The sequence below is a fragment of the Hyaena hyaena genome, unplaced genomic scaffold (genome assembly GCF_003009895.1).
Source record: "Hyaena hyaena isolate Hyena2069 unplaced genomic scaffold, ASM300989v1 scaffold_466, whole genome shotgun sequence".
Lineage (NCBI taxonomy): Eukaryota > Metazoa > Chordata > Mammalia > Carnivora > Hyaenidae > Hyaena > Hyaena hyaena.
In genome coordinates this window covers 941,557-957,166 of record NW_024081099.1, presented here as the reverse complement: position 1 = coordinate 957,166, position 15,610 = coordinate 941,557, and the positions used below count along the sequence as shown (strand labels likewise).

Sequence of the window (15,610 nt, the reverse complement as noted above, 5' to 3'; positions counted from 1 at the left end):
TGCTAATTACAGGACCTTAAAAAGCAAGATAGCATTTCAAATCCCTTTCCATTCTCAGATTTCTGTACTTCAAACTAGCAATGATGCTGTTTAAAGTGCCTGGCCAGAACAAAGGAATGTGATCTGTTTACCTATGTATGAAATTCTTATAAGTTGTTTTATTTAGTTCTTAAAAACCTACACATTTTCACATAGCATTTGAGTGTTGCATCTGAAGATAGTCACTCAGAATTTCTTTAGCAATCTTTATTCTTACCTTTTCTTGAATTTGTGTCCATTAGGCAGATATTTTTCCTCAATGTCTCATTCACTTACCCTCCTTTTCTGTTTGAATAACTACTATTCTGATTCTGGCCAACATCAACCTTGAATAGCACAGTCGTTCTGATTGACCTTCCTGCCTTAGTGACTCTTCTGTCATGTTTATTTTAGATATTATTGTCAGCATAATTTTAGATGACAAAATTAAAACGTGATGCTGGAGAGGATGTTAGCATCACAACAAAGGATATTTCCTACTGAAAGATATGTCAAGTCTTCATGTCTCTTCTTGGCTTCCAGATTCTGAGTTACTTTCCTATAAACATCACAGCCATCACTCTTGCTGTTCTGTGAAATGGACTCTTGACTCTACTTGAACAAATCTGCATGTATTTATTTTCACATTCTGGTACATGTCATTCCTCTCTTGAATGAACTATTCCACTTGCAAGTCTGCCCCACTTCCTGCCACCACATACTTTTCCTCAGAGCCTGACTCAACCTCAGATGTAACTTCACCCCACTTGGACTATGGTTGAAAATTTGTATTGTCAATTTTACTTCTTTCCTTTATATGTGCATTTTTAGTATTTTCATTACTGATTGAGATTCTAGAAGGCAGAAACTGAGCTGTTTTCTGTTTCTTCTTTTTCTCCCAGAGCATCTTGAGTCTGCCACCCAGGACTTAGGAAGCCTTTGTAATTGTTGGAGACTGATTCAGTGCATTGAGCATGCTCCCTAGAGTTATCCAAATTATACATAATTATTCAGTAGTCCTGTACAAAAGACTGAATTGCAGATTTGAACATGCTAAGCATATCCATCAATCACAGAGCAGATCTGACCGTTATTTTCCTAAATGCTGTTAAGAATATCCTGATAGACGTATAAATACAGAGAGCAAACTGATGGTTGCCAAAGGGAAAGGGGTTGGGGGTGGGGGGGGAATGGGTGAAGAAGAGTAGGAGCCACAAGCCTCCACTTGTGGATGAACAAGTCACAGGAATGAGTGGCACATCATAGGGAATACAGTCAATAATGCTGTGATAGCATTGTATGGTGGCAGATGATAGCTACACTTGTGAACATAGCATGACAAATAGCGAAGTACTTTGTTGTGCACCTGAATCTAATATAACATTGTGTGCTAACTATACTCAAGTAATAAAATGTTTTTAAAAGATTATCCTGATAGCAGAATCTAAAACTGTACTTAAATGTAGTTTCTAACTACTGTATCCATTGGATTACCCAGTTCTCTAAGGCCCATCTTATTAGAAGCATAAGAGAATAGTCCATCAGAATTGTATTTCATAAAGCCTTTTTGCTCATTATTTAACATTATATGATATGTGTACATATTTAATTACATCTACAGATTTATGATTAGTAAAGAGATATGTTCATAGGTTAAATTTCTGGGTTTTCCTGCTTATTTTCCTTGAGTAATTAATCACCAGTAATTTTCTATAACACTTTACAGTTTCTAAGGATATGAAAAAAATGTTTAGAGCTCTTACTTAAAATTCTGCTAATAAGATGAAACTATCATCTTTCTAGTTGATTTTGTTCAGAAATGGTCACGATGAAAGAAACTGCAATGTACTTGGTGCTAACACTTGTTGGTCATAGGCACACAGAGGTCCTGTGCTAAGTATGGTGACTTGGAGGTTCAAGAGCTCTGGGGCATTAGGGTTGCTTGTTATGAGAATTCCCTGCAAACTGTGTTATAGAACAGGAACAGAAAGACCTGAAAAGAAAAGGAGGGTTATGAAAGCACTGATTTTTCTACTAAATCCCATATAAGCAATTTCTACCAACAATGAAGGAACCTCGTTGTTGGCCTACTTCTGCAGCCAGTCATTCTGTGTTGAATATTGTTAAAGCAACATTCTTTTCCCTGGTACTTTTTCCATACCCCAGGGCAATGCTTCTTGTGTTTGAAATATCTCCAGGGATATACGTAGGAAGAAGCACATATTTATTTTTACAGATCCCCCAAAGTATAGTAAATCATTCAGAATTGAAGAGAGGCAGACTCTGATGCTAACACAAACAAAAAATAACCATGCTTAGGGCCCATGAGTCCCTGGGGATCTCACTGAATACACTACTTAGAAGTTGAATTAAACCAAGCTTTTGAGATTTTCTGAGGTCTGCCTCTTTTTTCCATCTTTTAAAATATATTTTTTCATATGGACCCCAAGGCTTTGTTTTATATATTTTTAAATTATTTCTTGGTAACCAAGCAGTAACTCTGCCTTAATATTTAATCATAGTTTAAAAGGGACAAAAGACCTGCTGATTGCATCAGGACTTGGAGCTCCATTTTGTCCTTGGACATGTGCTGTGTATGATAGCCCCCAATCCACCCCCACAGCCTTGCTGTGAATACCTTCGCAGAATTAAAAACTGGGAGCATGAGAACTTGAGAGTGGCTGTTTCCATGGCTCTCTAAAAGTGAATACACACCTGACTATTTGGGCTCTCCTAATTAATGGCACATGGACATGATATCTTCTAAAAAGCTAGTCAGTGCTCCCCCTACCCATGCCAAAAATACCTTACAGCTGCCTTGCATTTTACATCTCATTGAGTTAGCATGGTGGGTTCTGAAGTCAGACTGCTCAAAACTGAAATTTAGCCCCACCTTTTACGAGCAATGTGACCCTGGGTAAGTTACCTCTCTGAAAGTCCGATTCCTCACCTGTAAAATGATCAAAGTAGTAGTGCCTCCCTCAGAGTCATGAGGGTTAGATGTAAATGCTTTGCAACATAGTAAATATATGATAGATGTTAACAAGTATTGTTACTACTTATGCTTTATTCCCTAAAGGTTCTTTGCAGGTGGATTTTAAGTGTTAAGAAGAATTACAGGAAGAATGTTGCCTATCATAATTGGAGACACGCCTTTAATACAGCTCAGTGCATGTTTGCTGCTCTAAAGGCAGGCAAGATTCAGGTACTTTTGAGACCCATTTTTCTATTTTAGACCTTTTCTTGGTTTAGTGGTAAAATTTACAACATATTCTTTCAAGTTTTTTTTTTAATGTGCACTAATGATGAGTGGAATATTTATTGCCACATACAAAATAAATTATATGTTGTTAATTGAAGAAGACCAGCATAGCAAAAAAATTTTTCCATGTTATTTGTTATTAATTTGTTATTATTTTTCTTTCATATGTAACCTATATGGCATATTTTTTTAAATCTTTAAAATTACTTCACATTAAATTTTAATAGTCTTCAGGCAAAGAAATACATTCATTCTCCAGAAGAAACTTCTACAGTATAAGAAAAATTATCAGATTTCTCATGTCCACACTCAAACTGCTCCATAGTAGAATTCCTCAAAAGCCACTCAAGTGGTGTCGTAGATAAGTCCAGGGTTCTCTATTGCATTTTCTCTGGAGCCCTCAGTTAAATCTTGTAAGTACTATTTCGTGGAAAGGGTTTTAGTATCATATACATTGTCCAGAGACTGTTTACAAGGAAGATCAATGCAGAAAACGTTCAAGTAATTCATTCCTTTCCAGGCCAAATTTTATCTATATCTCTGTCCTTAGATTCTAACTTCAGTGGGAATCGACTAGTTATTCTAGGTAAGTGATTCCAGGCATCCATCATATAACTGCTTTGAATTCAGAGCTTCCATGCTCTTTTTTTTTTAAAGTAAATTCTAAAAATGTTATTCTCTGTCTCCACTTCCCTAGGTTGTACATTTTAACTGGCTAGAGCTAAAAGAAGGGATTGTTGTCCAAAAAGCCATATGAAATACCATAGTAGTATTTTCCTGCCAGAGCAAGCATTTGTAAGAAATAGGGTAAACTTCTTTGGGGCTATGGAAAGGTCATCAGGATTATACCACTCACTGAAAACTATCCTTGCTTTTTATGAAGAATAACAAATTCAGGATCTTCATCTATGTGGTAAACATATTATGTAGAGCGTTGAGGATTTCCAGCAGAGTGGAGCTGATAATTTCAACTTATTTTCTTATGGATGAAGGAGAATAGTAGTATAAATAATACAAATGGCAGATATTACAAAAATAACCTATGTTTGGTGGTAGAATATATTGTGCAGTGTTTTAAAGCCAGATTTTCATTCCCAAGCCTCTTATTTTATATTGTTTTGCTTACGATTCACACTGCCTGTGTTCCTCAGGAATATGACAATGGAGAGCAGAGAGTGAGAGCAGCAGAATCTGCAAGGAACCAGAAAGCAGAGAGACAACAATTATTTAAAGTTTATTTTGATTATTCCACATACATGTAGACAATTAAAAGGTAATATTTACTAGCGGTGGACAGATTATTGATTGTTTGAGGCATTTCAACTTGTTCTGGTGAGAAATGACATTTGTAATAACCCCATTCGGAAGGAAAGTACCGCTGATCACCTGCAGCCCAGGATTCTAGCATGAGCCCTTTGCGACCATAAAGAAGTTTATATGAAAAGCTAGTCGGAAACACAAATGCATGATTGGTGAAAAGAGGTAGTCTCATGACTTAACCAAACTGCCTTTCTCTTTCTTTCCTCTGACGTCTTGGGTCAACAGAACAAGCTGACTGACTTAGAGACGCTCGCCCTGCTGATTGCTGCTCTCAGCCACGACTTGGACCACCGTGGTGTGAATAACTCTTACATACAGCGGTAAGGCACGTCTTCCCCAGCAAAAGAAGAATATGTTCCTTTTAAATTGTAGGGATGTCTTTTTTAAAGTAAGAGCCGCAGCAAAATTTGATGGTACCATGTTTCTATTGATCTGGGTCCCACAACATACTCTGGTGGTATTCATGTGAAATGGAAAAAAATAGTGTAAGTCCAGTATTGTGTTGGTAGCATTTCTGGCCCTAAAGCTCAAAAAGTTTGTATATATCTTATTTCATTAGATAATTACCAAGAATTTTGCTTTGGTGTATGTGTACCCAGCTTAAGAGCTTCAAAAAAGGTGGAATTTTAGCCTGGTCTAGAAAAGATATTTGAAAAGTGCTTTCCTCGATCCTGAGTACTTGGTAAGCACTCAGTGGAAGGAGGCTTTTGGTGTTAGTGGAGGCAGTGCAGCAAGTTTGGACCCTGAAGTCAGGCTGGATTCAAATCCTACCTTTGCCATGCAGTTCCTGTGTGACCTTGAGGAAAGGAACTTACTTCTCTGATTTTTAAAATAGAGATGATAGCAAACCTCTCTCATAGGGTTGATGTAAGTTTTAAGAGACACACATATCGATATGAGGTAGAATGTGCAGTGCATTAAAAAAATTTTTTTAAATGTTTATTTTTGAGAGAGAGAGAGAGTAAGTGGGGGAGGGGCAGAAAGAGTGGGAGACAGAATCTAACGCAGGCTCCAGGTTCAGAGGTGTCTCCACAGAACCCAATGCAGGGCTCAAACTCAAGAACTATGAGATCATCACCTGAGCCGAAGTCAGGCGCTTAACCCCATGAGCCACCCAGGTGCTGCCCCTGTGTGGTGCATATTTAAGTGTTAGGTCTTAGCAGCAGATGTTAGTGATACTCCTGGCATCATCAGAAGCCTGCTTTCTGGCTGATTTTGAGAGTAGATACTAACACTTGAGACAAGTGCTTCAGGCTCCCTTACGGGCCGTACTTAAGTGACATTTGCAATAACAAATGGGATGATGAAGTGACATCACTCTTCATCAGATTTTTGAGCCCCTGTGACATGTTTATTTTCTTGCAGCTACTTAGTTGAAAAGCTTACATCTTAATGGCAAGATCTCTTACTACTTAGCATTTTTCTAAGTATGCAAGTGATTCAACTAATGGATAGATCTCTTAAGGAAATTCCAGATGTCTGATATCTTGAGGGAATTTCAGAGAGCTCTCTAATCACATTCTCTTTATCTAAATAAATGGAAAACTTCATGTAGAAAGAATTATAGTGATGCAGCAACTGTGTCCTCTGCTGACCTTTGATGGGAAAAGATATCAAGCTCTTGCCTGAGTGTCAGAGACTGGCTCTTTCTAAGATCTAATGTTTTGGAGAACAGATTGGATGACATGTCCTTTGTCCTCTGTACTTTGTCATATGATCCTGTTCCTGAGCCTGACGTTGACACGGGAGTAATTATGAAAGGAAACAGTGACATGAAAAGGTGTTTAAGCACAGACGTAGCACAGCCTAAGGCTCCAAGCCAGCAGCGCTGTGTTCCCTCCATACCTCAAAGCTGAACGTAATATTATTAGTGTATGGTCACTCTAAGTTGCACTGTTTTAGAGTGAAAAAAAACCATTCAGCTATTTTTTCCTTTGTTTATTTAAAAAATAATTACCCAGAAAAACATCTGGAGAAACGTCATCTTCTCTTCAAAAAAAAAAAAAAAAAGCAAGTCCTGGGAAAAATTCATAGACTGCAGAATCTTGCCTTCACACACACCACAAAGCAGATTTCCACCAAGTAATAATAACTTTAAGAAAAAAAGTTAAAAAGTTAAAGGAGTTTCAGAAATTTTTATTTCTTCCTACATCTCTGTGGTTTGAGTAGACAAAATCAAGAATTTTCCAGGAATGTTTCTTTTTTTTTCTTTCCTTAGTGGTAAATGAGTGATATCTCAAGGAGGAATTTCTTCACCAGGGGACTCTTGGGAGATTCAGAGAAGCATAAACATTACCGTATAGAGAACTAACTTGTAAACAGGTGTACAGTGTCCAACCTCAGTATTCAGACACTACATAAAGAAAACCACCACAATAAAAGGCACAGAATGAAACTAATACATCCAAAAGAGAAAAAGCCCGCATGTGGTAGCAAAGTTAGATGCTAAACTTCTCCTGTCATTCATTCTTCTTGAACGCCTTTTCAGAAAATTAATTTAGAGTAAGATGTAGAGCAAACTATGTTTTGATTCATTATTGGGTTCTTTGATCCCTTCTTTGATTGGGAAGACTGCCACTGTGAGGAATACAGCTATGATGCCAGTGAAATATTTGGGGGAAGAGTTCACTGCTGTATTTTCTTCTCCCATGTGGGTGGTAAAAGAGGGAGTGGTTTCAGATAGATTTTAAATGATTACTTCAAAAAGAGGCAATAATACAGACATCTACTAGAGAAAGCACAATGTGACCCTCGGCTTATGTAGAGAAATCTCCCAGCCTGCAGTCCATATAAGAAGACTGTATGAGGGCATTTATTTGATTAGATTCAAGTTTGGTGTTTTATTAAGTAATAGAGTGAAAGAGTCCTACATTTTAGACAGCTGGCTAATGGGCAATTACTGGGGCCTGGCATCTTGCTAGGCAAAAAGAGAGTTATAAAGTATAAAATGTGGTCCCTGCTATTAAGGAATTGTCATAGCCTCATGAAACAGTGGTGATCAATATAAGAAAATTGTTTAGTAATGTGCACTGTAAGTGTTTAGCAGAGAAGGAGAGTGGTTAAGACCAGTGCAATCCCATCTCCACTGTTCCTGGAAGAAGTGAGACAGAGTGGATCCCTGAGAGTGGTAGGATTTGGAGAGGAGAGAGGATGAAGACATACCAGAAACACGATGAGGTAGGTGGGCATCCTCATTGAACAGTGATGACGGCTGGGCCTGTGCAGAGTCAGAAGGCTCACTGACCAAGGATGAAAAGGAAGAGAGTGAACAAGTAGAAGTTGTAGGACCCTTTAGAGAAAGCTATAAAACTAAGCCTATTCGGTGTAGCGAAGAAACAAGGAGCGGTTGCAGTGGGTAATAAAGATGTTTAGAAAGGAAAGACCAAAAGTAAGATACAAGGTATAATGGGTAATAAATAGGACCCCCAGAATTCAGCTAGTAAGCTGTTACAGCAAGCCGGATATTTGGTGAAAATCACATACCGGCTGCAGAGAGGAAAAGATGGAAGGATAAATGTTTTTCAATTTAACATTGAACAGGTGGCTATATGCATGAAGGAAGGGGGAAATCATGACTCCCGGTCCCAGAAGCTGGAACGCGGATGGAACTACTGATGACAGTGGGAGAACTGGGAAGTGTGTATGCACGTGTGTGTGCACTCAGGGAGGGAGGGACGAGAAGGACAGCAGGTAGAGGAGAAAATAATAAATAGTATGAGGAGTAGTTAGAGGAGGTAAAATGATCAAAGGAACGTTTTGTTTTTCAAGACTAAGGTTCCATAAAATCAGAATGAAAGCATTTCCCGGTTGTCACACTCAGACCATGTGTCTTTGTCCTGGACAACTGGTTCTGTACCTTGGTCTTCTCTGCTCTCTTAGAGGAACAGGAGTGAGCTGTTGTCACGGGCCGGCTGGCGTGGTGGCAACAGAATGTCAGCAGGCACTGAGGGACTCAACAGGGCGCTGAAGACAGCACAGGAGTCACAATTTGTGATGTTCAACTGAGTAGCGCCTGTATTAGCCAAAAATGACATCATCCCTGATAAGTTTGGAGGGCTTGAGAGACTGGAGATCCAGATATGAAAAAAGTTCAAATCCAGGGTATCCTAAAGTCACTAGTAATAATAATAATAGAAGTTAACACTTAATATAGCCCTTACCGAGTGGCATTGGGAACTCTTTTTAGTACTTCATATATATGAATTCAGTTAGTCCTTCGACCATGCCACAGTGGCTCTGATGTTTATGGTGGTTAAGGGCCAACTTGAGTCAGATGCCTAGGTACAAAAGCATATACCAGCTCCTCCTCTTAGCGTCTGACCTTAAGTGAGTCATTTAACATCTTTCTTTCTATTTCCTTCTCTGTGTAGGAATAATGACAGTACCTGTCTTGTAGTTTGTTTCTTTGTTGTTGTTTTTTTTTAACAAGGATTAAAGAGTATAAATAAATGTGAAGTACTTGGAACAATACCCAGGACATATTAAATGCTCTCCTGGTTTTAGCTTTTTCAAAGGGGGATCCTATTAAGGACATAGAGGAACGCAAGATCTTGCTTTGTCTCACGGTGAGACATGGATCAGGGAGTAGCAAAAATGGTGTGCCTGGTAGCACCGAGAAGCTGTGGAACCTTCTCCACAGGTAGTATCTATTGTTGGTACTATAACAACAATAGTATGGGAGTATCTTTTGTTGACCTGAAAGGAGACTATCTGTAGAGTCAAGAAGGTTAAACTAGGGTCAAAAAGCCAGATGAATCCTCACCTTGAATCTCTGTGGCATCTAATGTGATTACAGAGAATGCAGGATAAAATAACCCCTGACTGTGGGTTGTATCATCATACAACAATGATGATTTGGAGAGAAGTGGTCAAGTAAAGAATTAAATGGGGTTGACATGGTTTACAAAGAGTAGTTAAGAGATTGGAGCCCACAGCAATATATATGCATGAGAAGCAAAATCAAGGATGGTTGTTAAGAGTCTATAAAAGGATTACTGGGGTGGCGAGAATTGTTTTTCTCAGAGAACTTATATTTTCTATTGATTTCAGAGGCTTCCTGTTTCTAGAATGTTCTGACCTTGGCACTGGCATCCCCACGCCACTCTAAGAGATGGACAAACTACTACAGGACGAGAGGAAAATGCAGGGAGGGCATACAGTCCATACAAATAGAATCAGAGTGGGAATGAAATTCAGTGGAAGCCATGGTTTAAGTGGGCCCTTCTAACAGGCTCTCATATAAAGAAGCAATAAATAGATTTGTGTTTGAAACAGTAAAAAGCATTAGAATGGAGAACACATGGGTGTCCACGAATATTTCTGTAAACAGGAAACTTGGGGCATTTGTCACCCTTTTATGGATTCATAAATTTGTATTTTTAGAATGTAAGTAAAGGCAAAGACACATAATTTGCATTCATCTATCTCACAAGCCAAGAAGTTTTTCTAATGAGAAACAGTCCCGTCTGCATTGTCTAAAAATGTAATCTGCGCCTGAAATTTTAAACATGTTTGTGTTGTAGGCACCTAATTGCATCTCTGGTCCAGCCTCTAACTAGGTCAGTAAATGGATGCTGTGTGCAAAGTGCTACGGGGTCATGAGCCAGTGTGATGTGGTGAAAGGATGTGTTTGAATCCCAGCCCCACCATTTATATTGACCTTGAACAAGTTAGTCTCACTCTGAACTCTTGGCTGCCTAAAAAATAAATGCTAAAATGCCAATTGTAGAGAGGTCTCAGCCTGGGTCACCCTGGAGGCATAGACTGAGACAAACGCTGGTGTGCACATAGCTTATTTGTGCATGTGATCCCAGGGAGCAGGAATGCAGGCCTGGGATTGGGAAACCAGGAAGAAGGGGAAGCCAGGGGGAGGATGAGTTACCAGCTGTCTACCCATCCAGGCAGCTGATGCTTAGTCCTGCCAGGTGATTCTGAGAAGTCTTAGGAAATGAGATCCAGAACTGTGCGTAAATGGCTAGGGACAAAGTAGGGAAGGGGCGGAGATCCACAGGTGTCCATTCCCCACTGGTCAAAGATGGCCTCCTGGGCCTTCTGGGCCGTAACTCCTCCATAGCCCAGGCTCAACACACGTGAATTCAGCAAGAGAGTTCCTGCGGGCACCAGCAGGGGGCAGAGAGCTGCAGAGCAAACAAGGTGGGCACAGCAAAGTACCTTCTAATTGGCCCCTGCAGGGAGTCTATTAAATCCTGCGTGAAACTAGACACTGCATCAGTGGCTGGGGTCAGAGGTGGGGCTTAGGATTCTGATGTGGTGAACAGAGATGTCCCATATTAAATAAAAACGAAATATAAACTACTTAGCGCAGTGCCTGACCTGTTAGAGGCTCTCTATAAATGGCAATTATTATCACTGGAGGAAACAAAGCTGGCCAAATTCAAGAGGTTTACAGTCTAACAAGGTAATAGACTTATAAACAGCTAACAACTGGCAGAACAAAATGGATATTAAAGTAATACCATATGTCCTTGAATTTCCTTTTTTTAAAATGCTTTATTTATTTTTGAGAGACAGAGAGACACAGAGCGTGGCAGAGAGAGAGGGAGACACAGAATCTGAAGCAAGCTCCAGGTTCTGAGCTGTCAGCGCAGAGCCTGATGCTTGGCTTAAACTCACAAACTGTGAGATCATGACCTGAGCCCAAGTTGGATGCTTAACCAACGGAGCCCCCCAGGCACCCTGTCCTTTAATTTCTTACATAAATGAAAATAACAGATACTCTAGATGCTTTTCCTTATCTAAGTGAAGGGAATGAAGAAGGTTGCAATTGTCATGTTGAAGTTGACCTTAGCATAGCTAGTCTGAATGGTGAGAAAATGCTGTTGCCAAAATAGAGCATATAGAATGCAAGGCAGAATTCAGGAGGGAGGCCATCGTTCTGTTTACCCTGGGCCCTCCATTATCCTGCATCGACTCATCTGCTCCTGTGGCTTGGATTATTACCAGATATCTGCAGGTTATTGTGTTCCAAGTCTACATCTCTAGCCCAGACCTGATAAAAACTTCTATATCCACTTGGTGGACGTCAGGCACTTTAAAATCAATCGATCCAACATTGAATTACACATCTTCCCCTCCATCTCCTGTCCCTAATCCTCTCCCTTTTTTCCTGTGTCAGTAAATGACAAGGCAGAAATTTGGCATTCGTACTTTTTCCCTAGGAGAATCCCCACTAGGTCCCAACGTTAAGATTCTTTGCCAGTTCCTACCTCCTAAACAGCTATGAGACAACTCTACTTCTCTTTATGTGGGATTCTGTCACCCTAGTCCAGGCTGTCTCGTACCCGCATTACTAGAACTAGGACTACGAGCTTCCCAGTAGTCTCCTAACTGCTTTCCAGTATTCTCCATGCATCTCCAGTTTTGATTCCAGCAAATTTATCTTTTTTTTTAATCTGTTATTTTACCCATCCATTGTTTCCCCTTGTCCAGTGAGAAGCACAGGATCTGGTCCATGGTACAACTCACTAAACATGGAGGAGCGAAGAAGACAGGCAGGAGTTATCTTGAGAAAGGTTACAACACAAAGAGTGGCAGTTTGGGGGTCAGCAGTAATCAGTGGCAGATTAAACAACAGGAATAGAAGAGACTGCCCATTCTCCTACCTTTATTTCCCTTGTTTTACTTGTGTTTTCCCTTAAGCTTCTCTTACTCCACTCATTTTCTTGCCGTGTTACGTTCCTCCAGTCTTGGGCAGCTTCTCTATCTTTAAATTAAATGAAAAGTCAATTAATGATTCTTATAGTGGTATAAAGAAATAAGCCAGCTGTATTATCCAACACTTGTATTGTGCTTTACAATTCATAAACCCCTGTCCTATAAATTTTAGGAACAGAAACTTTCAGGAACTCTCACTTTTTATTTTTCTTTTAAAGAAAAACTAGTGAAAAATGTGCTTTATATTCACATATGAAGGGTCATGAGAAATAAGAGGGGGCGGACTGTGCTTGACATGCTTTAGACTTTGATTTGTGACTGCCTGTTACATACAGTGAACTGAGTATAATATCCCTTCCATTCCCTTTACTCAGCCAAATGGTCTTCACTGCTTTCCCCAAGTTCAAGTTAAAAGAGCTGCCCGAACACCCTATACTGAAATAACCTGGATCCCACATGGGGAGCTTTTTCTGACTCAGCTGCCTCCCTCTTCCCTTCAAAGGGGGGTGTGCACCAACTCTGCCCCTTTTCTTTGCCTTTCATCCCACCTACCCATTCATTCCACCTCAGTCCATTCTCCTCAGATACATAAGCAAGCACGTGTGAATATGCTGACCCTCAGCCTTATTTCACAGGAAAGGCTAGCATTGACATTTGTTTCACATTTTAAATTAATTGCAGTTTTGAAATTGAAAAATATAAGTGGTGCAAGCATTCCAGAGATATTTTTTCATGGTGAGAGAAAGTAGTCCTTTGTCCTTATTCGTTCTACTGTTTTATCAATATTAAAACCAATGAAATTGTTCATACTTTGAACTGGCAGTGGTTACCCTGATTTGGAAAACAGTTTGACTATTTATTTCCCAGAGATTACCTCACTCTTTTCCTCAGCAAAAGGAGAGAAATTGTTAAGTAGCCTCTTTTTTCATTAACTGATATTAAGTAGAAATTAATAAACTGATACATTGGGGAAACTAGTAATTTTTAAGCTGTTTTTCTCTCTGCAACAAAATGTTTTTCAGAAGTGAACACCCACTTGCTCAGCTCTACTGCCATTCAATCATGGAACATCATCATTTTGACCAGTGCCTGATGATTCTTAATAGTCCTGTAAGTACCTACTTTATGGTCGTGGAATTTTAAAAGAGAGCTTTATAAATTCAGTTTTATTTTTAAGTTTTGGACTTATTCCCAGAGTCATAAATTCTTGAGCATGCTTTATTCCTTTTTGGGTAAGGAAAGCAAAGCCAAAACATTTGAGATCTTCCCAGCCTCACTTCCCTGGGCAACCCAAACTGTCTAAATGTTGCCTGATAAAAGATATCTGGTTACTCACCTCTCTTTGGTTATGGCAAACTGGAAACAAACAAAACTGGTATTTTATGGCTCTCAGTTAATTCTCCCCCCCCCCCTTTTTTTTTCTTTTGGCCAAATGAAGTGGTTTATACAGCTCTCAAAGGTTTGCTTTCACAACACCATGCCTATTCCCCTTTTTACTGAAACTTCTGACCACTAACAAACTACTGTGTTAAGAAATTAAGCTATTCAACACTTTGGTTAAATGAATATTTATTAGTGTAAGAAAACATATGATATATTACGCTAGACAAATAAATGCTAAGGAAAATAAAATTAAAATAATGTATGCCAAAAGATTAACAAAGGTTTTCTTTGCCTAGTTATTAATTCTTTTATGTTCTCATTTTGATTTGTTCACTATTTACATTATCTACGATATACACGTATTACCTTTATGGTAAGAAAAAAGTGAACGTTGTAACTACTGTGGGGAACAAGCAAAATGCATGGTATATAACCTTAAAGCAATTTTACCGCCATCTTTTTGTGTTTGTCCCGTGTGGCTAGTTCCTCTCTGAGCCCTAGAAGAAAACTTGGGAGGTCTGTGACTTTTCTGGTTATTCTTTTATAAGTAAAGGCCTTCTAATTACGTTAAGTCCCAAAATAGAGTATACAGTTCTCAATTTAGAAACCAAAATGTCCAGTTCTGTGTAATACTCTGGATTTTGGACTTGGTTTAAAGTTTCAGGTTCTCCCCCTACCACCCTGGTTGGCTTCTCTCAACCCTACCTTGTGCTTCTTCTAACTCCTTCCTCATCCCTAACCCCCCATGTAGTTTCCTTACCCTCCAGACTTGGAGAGTAGGAAGGGAGAACAGGTGAGAAGAGAGGCAAGAAATTTCTCGACACAACTGGTACCAGTAAGAGTGTCTCACTCCTTGTGCCTGGCAGATGTTTAAACCAAGCTCTTTGCTTGTGGGGAAGTTCATGATGCCTCCCAAGTGCCCTCATTGTGGGGCTTTCCTACCAGATGTTCCTTTAACGTGAATGATCATTTCTGTCTGGCTTATTATGGCTCCTTCCCCAGCTCCTGAAAATCTGATCATTCACTTTCAGCTCCTTTCTGCTCAGGTTTTTTAGCCTTCTTTGTGGTCATCTTGAAAAGGACAGGGCTGAAACCAATCCCATGCCTCTAAAACTTGGAGAATGCAAGCCATCCCATATAGTAGTAACCTCCCCATTGCTGCCCAAGTCAGAGTGGCTAGTAAGCCTGTGTCTTGCCTTTTAGATTTTCCAGACAAGAATTAGACGCGAGATCACTGTGGCCCCTCCCCCTCTCACTACACTGCAGGAGACATATGTAGGGACTTCATGCCCCTCTCTCTTATTTGAGATGAAGGGGAACACAATCTCACCTCTCCCTAAACATCTCAGTGTGGATTAAGGGTTAAGAGTTATAGAGCCAGTTTGGTAACCTCATTATAAATTCTGCATACAGCAGGTGCCTGGATGGCTCTCAGGTAAGTGTCCGACTTCAGCTCAGGTCATAATCTCGTAGTTCATGGGTTCAAGCCCGATGTCGGGCTCTGTGCCGACAGCTCAGAGCCTGGAGCCTGCTTCCGATTCTGAGCCTCTCTCTCTTCCCCACCGTTGCTCATGCTCTGTCTCTCTCACTCTGAAAAATAATAAACATTAAAAAAATTTAAATTCTGCATACAGTTTAATACAGATTGATAAAGTATGTGATTAATAGGAGTTAGTTCATGTGTGACTGGTAATTGAATGATGTTAGTATAAGTGTACAAGTTGTATTCTTTCATCCACAAGTTCTCTTGGGTAAAGTACAAGAATTATGGGAGGTGAATTTTTGACCTTATAAAAGAAAGAAAAAAATCCCTCCACTTGGCTTTTGCTCAGGCACCCCTTCTGCTCTATTTCAACAATATTGAAAATGGGCATTAGCTCCCTTGCTTTGGACCACTTGTTTTAGGCTTCTAAGAGGTTGCTCTTCCTTCGGTGCCCCCCCTTAATAGCAGCC

At 39.7% G+C, this 15,610-nt stretch overlaps 1 protein-coding gene and 1 long non-coding RNA gene across 8 annotated transcripts in view; one reads left to right on the top strand and one right to left on the bottom strand.

The window, feature by feature from the left end:
• LOC120246343 overlaps positions 1–15,126 on the bottom strand; it is a 52,129-nt gene extending 37,003 nt beyond the window's left edge. Inside the window, exons 1-3 of the long non-coding RNA XR_005532020.1 lie at positions 15,048–15,126; positions 12,223–12,323; positions 4,407–4,471 (exon numbers count right to left, since the gene is read on the bottom strand). This is a non-coding gene — a long non-coding RNA (uncharacterized LOC120246343). The remainder of the gene's footprint in view (positions 1–4,406; positions 4,472–12,222; positions 12,324–15,047) is intronic.
• PDE5A (phosphodiesterase 5A) overlaps positions 1–15,610 on the top strand; it is a 142,424-nt gene that overhangs the window by 109,683 nt on the left and 17,131 nt on the right. For all 7 annotated transcript variants that reach the window (XR_005532019.1, XR_005532018.1, XM_039253809.1 and 4 more), the window contains exons 13-15: positions 3,098–3,223; positions 4,826–4,920; positions 13,297–13,384. Coding sequence is in view for 5 of the 7 variants with exons in the window: in XM_039253809.1 (XP_039109740.1) it covers positions 3,098–3,223; positions 4,826–4,920; positions 13,297–13,384 (309 nt within the window). In the remaining 2 variants the exon portion in view is untranslated. The remainder of the gene's footprint in view (positions 1–3,097; positions 3,224–4,825; positions 4,921–13,296; positions 13,385–15,610) is intronic.